The sequence below is a fragment of the Aegilops tauschii genome, chromosome 3 (genome assembly GCF_002575655.3).
Source record: "Aegilops tauschii subsp. strangulata cultivar AL8/78 chromosome 3, Aet v6.0, whole genome shotgun sequence".
Classification (NCBI taxonomy): Eukaryota; Viridiplantae; Streptophyta; class Magnoliopsida; order Poales; family Poaceae; genus Aegilops; species Aegilops tauschii.
This window is the reverse complement of record NC_053037.3, coordinates 108,739,062-108,740,406: the sequence shown is the minus strand read 5'-3', so window position 1 is coordinate 108,740,406 and position 1,345 is coordinate 108,739,062. Positions and strand designations below refer to the sequence as shown.

At 68.4% G+C, this 1,345-nt stretch overlaps 1 protein-coding gene across 1 annotated transcript; it reads right to left on the bottom strand.

The window, feature by feature from the left end:
• Nucleotides 1–346: 346 nt before the first annotated feature.
• Nucleotides 347–862, bottom strand: LOC109761129 (uncharacterized). The gene has a single exon (XM_020319925.1). It carries the CDS (start codon nucleotides 860–862, stop codon nucleotides 347–349), a length of 516 nt encoding a protein of 171 aa, XP_020175514.1.
• Between the last annotated feature and the right edge of the window lie 483 nt (nucleotides 863–1,345).

The window sequence follows — 1,345 nt, the reverse complement described above, 5'->3', positions numbered from 1 at the left end:
CGGACACCATCGGGCCACGACCCGCACTCCCGTGCCCACCACGCCACCTGGTTCGGCCCGCTCGGCGCGCGCGCACGACGCGCTCCCGCGCGCTCTCTGCGTCCAGCCCGCAATGAACCAGCGTGCCCGCCACGCCCATGACCTCCAACGGCTACCCCACGCACGCACTCGTGCGGTGTTCACCCGCATGGACATGCCCATGCATCACGCGCGCACACACACACGCACGTCTACCCCGCGCCCCTGGCGCACCCGACGCGTCCTGCTCGCGCCCATACACGGGCCGGTCGCATCCGGTGCGCCATCGCGGCTTATTTGCCCTACACTACACCTCCCAAAGCCGCGCTCAGAATAGGCCACCGTCCTCGACGCCGGCGTCCACCACCATCGCATGCTCCGCCACCGGCGCCTTCTTCATCAGCGGGCACTCCCGCTTGAAGTGGCCGCGATCACCGCATTTGTAGCAGCGCCCTCGCCGGTTGCCTCCGAAGCCCGATGCGTTGCTGCGCGCGTTGTCGTCGTCGTCGTTGTCCCGCGCACCTCCTCGACGCCGCTCGCGCGCACGCCACTGTGCCGCGGTGTACAGCAGCTGCCCGTCCACGCCCTCGCCGCCTGCCTGTCCTCGCCGACGCAGCCGCTCGTCGAACGCCTTCAGGCGCCCGAGTGCGTCCTCGAAGAGCAGTGAGTTCAAGTCGCAGAACTGCTCCATTCCGGCGACCGCCGCGTACAGCCGATCCGGGACGCAGTCCGGGAGTTTCTTCACCATCGCCACGTCGTCGAGCGTCGCCCCAAGCCCGGTGTAGCGCGCCGCCATGCCGCTGATTTTCCCGGCGAACGCGTCCAGCGACTCGTCGCTCGCCATGCGCAGGAGCTCCCACTCCCTGCGCAACGTGCCCAGTCGCGCCGCGCGCACGCGATCTGCTCTGACGAACCGCGCCTTCAAGCTGCTCCAAATCTCTGCCGCAGTCTTCTTCGCGGCCACCTGCAGCAGAAGGTCGTCGACGAGCGCCCGGAGCAGATAAGCCCTCGCCGGCTTGTCTTTCTTGGCGATCACCGCCGACACCGCGTCCTCCGGCGGCATCACCGCCTCCCACAGCCCTGCGGTGTCCAGGTCGGCCTCCACCTTGATGGCCCAGGTGACGTAGTTCTCCCCCGTGAGCAGCGGCGCTGGATGCGCCACCGCGCCGCCCGATCCGCCACCGTACGGTACGATGGACATCGCCGGCACGCCCTGATCGCCACGAGGCTCTGATACCAAATGTTGTTGCCGAGCTGCCCTAGCCCTAGCTCTGCTCTCTCTCTCGCTTGGTTCCTTCTCGCTCGGCGTCGTCGCTCACACGACAGA

Bases quoted from the DNA above. Each gene is read 5' to 3' on its own strand.
- LOC109761129 (XM_020319925.1), bottom strand. From the start codon at position 862: ATGGCGAGCGACGAGTCGCTGGACGCGTTCGCCGGGAAAATCAGCGGC.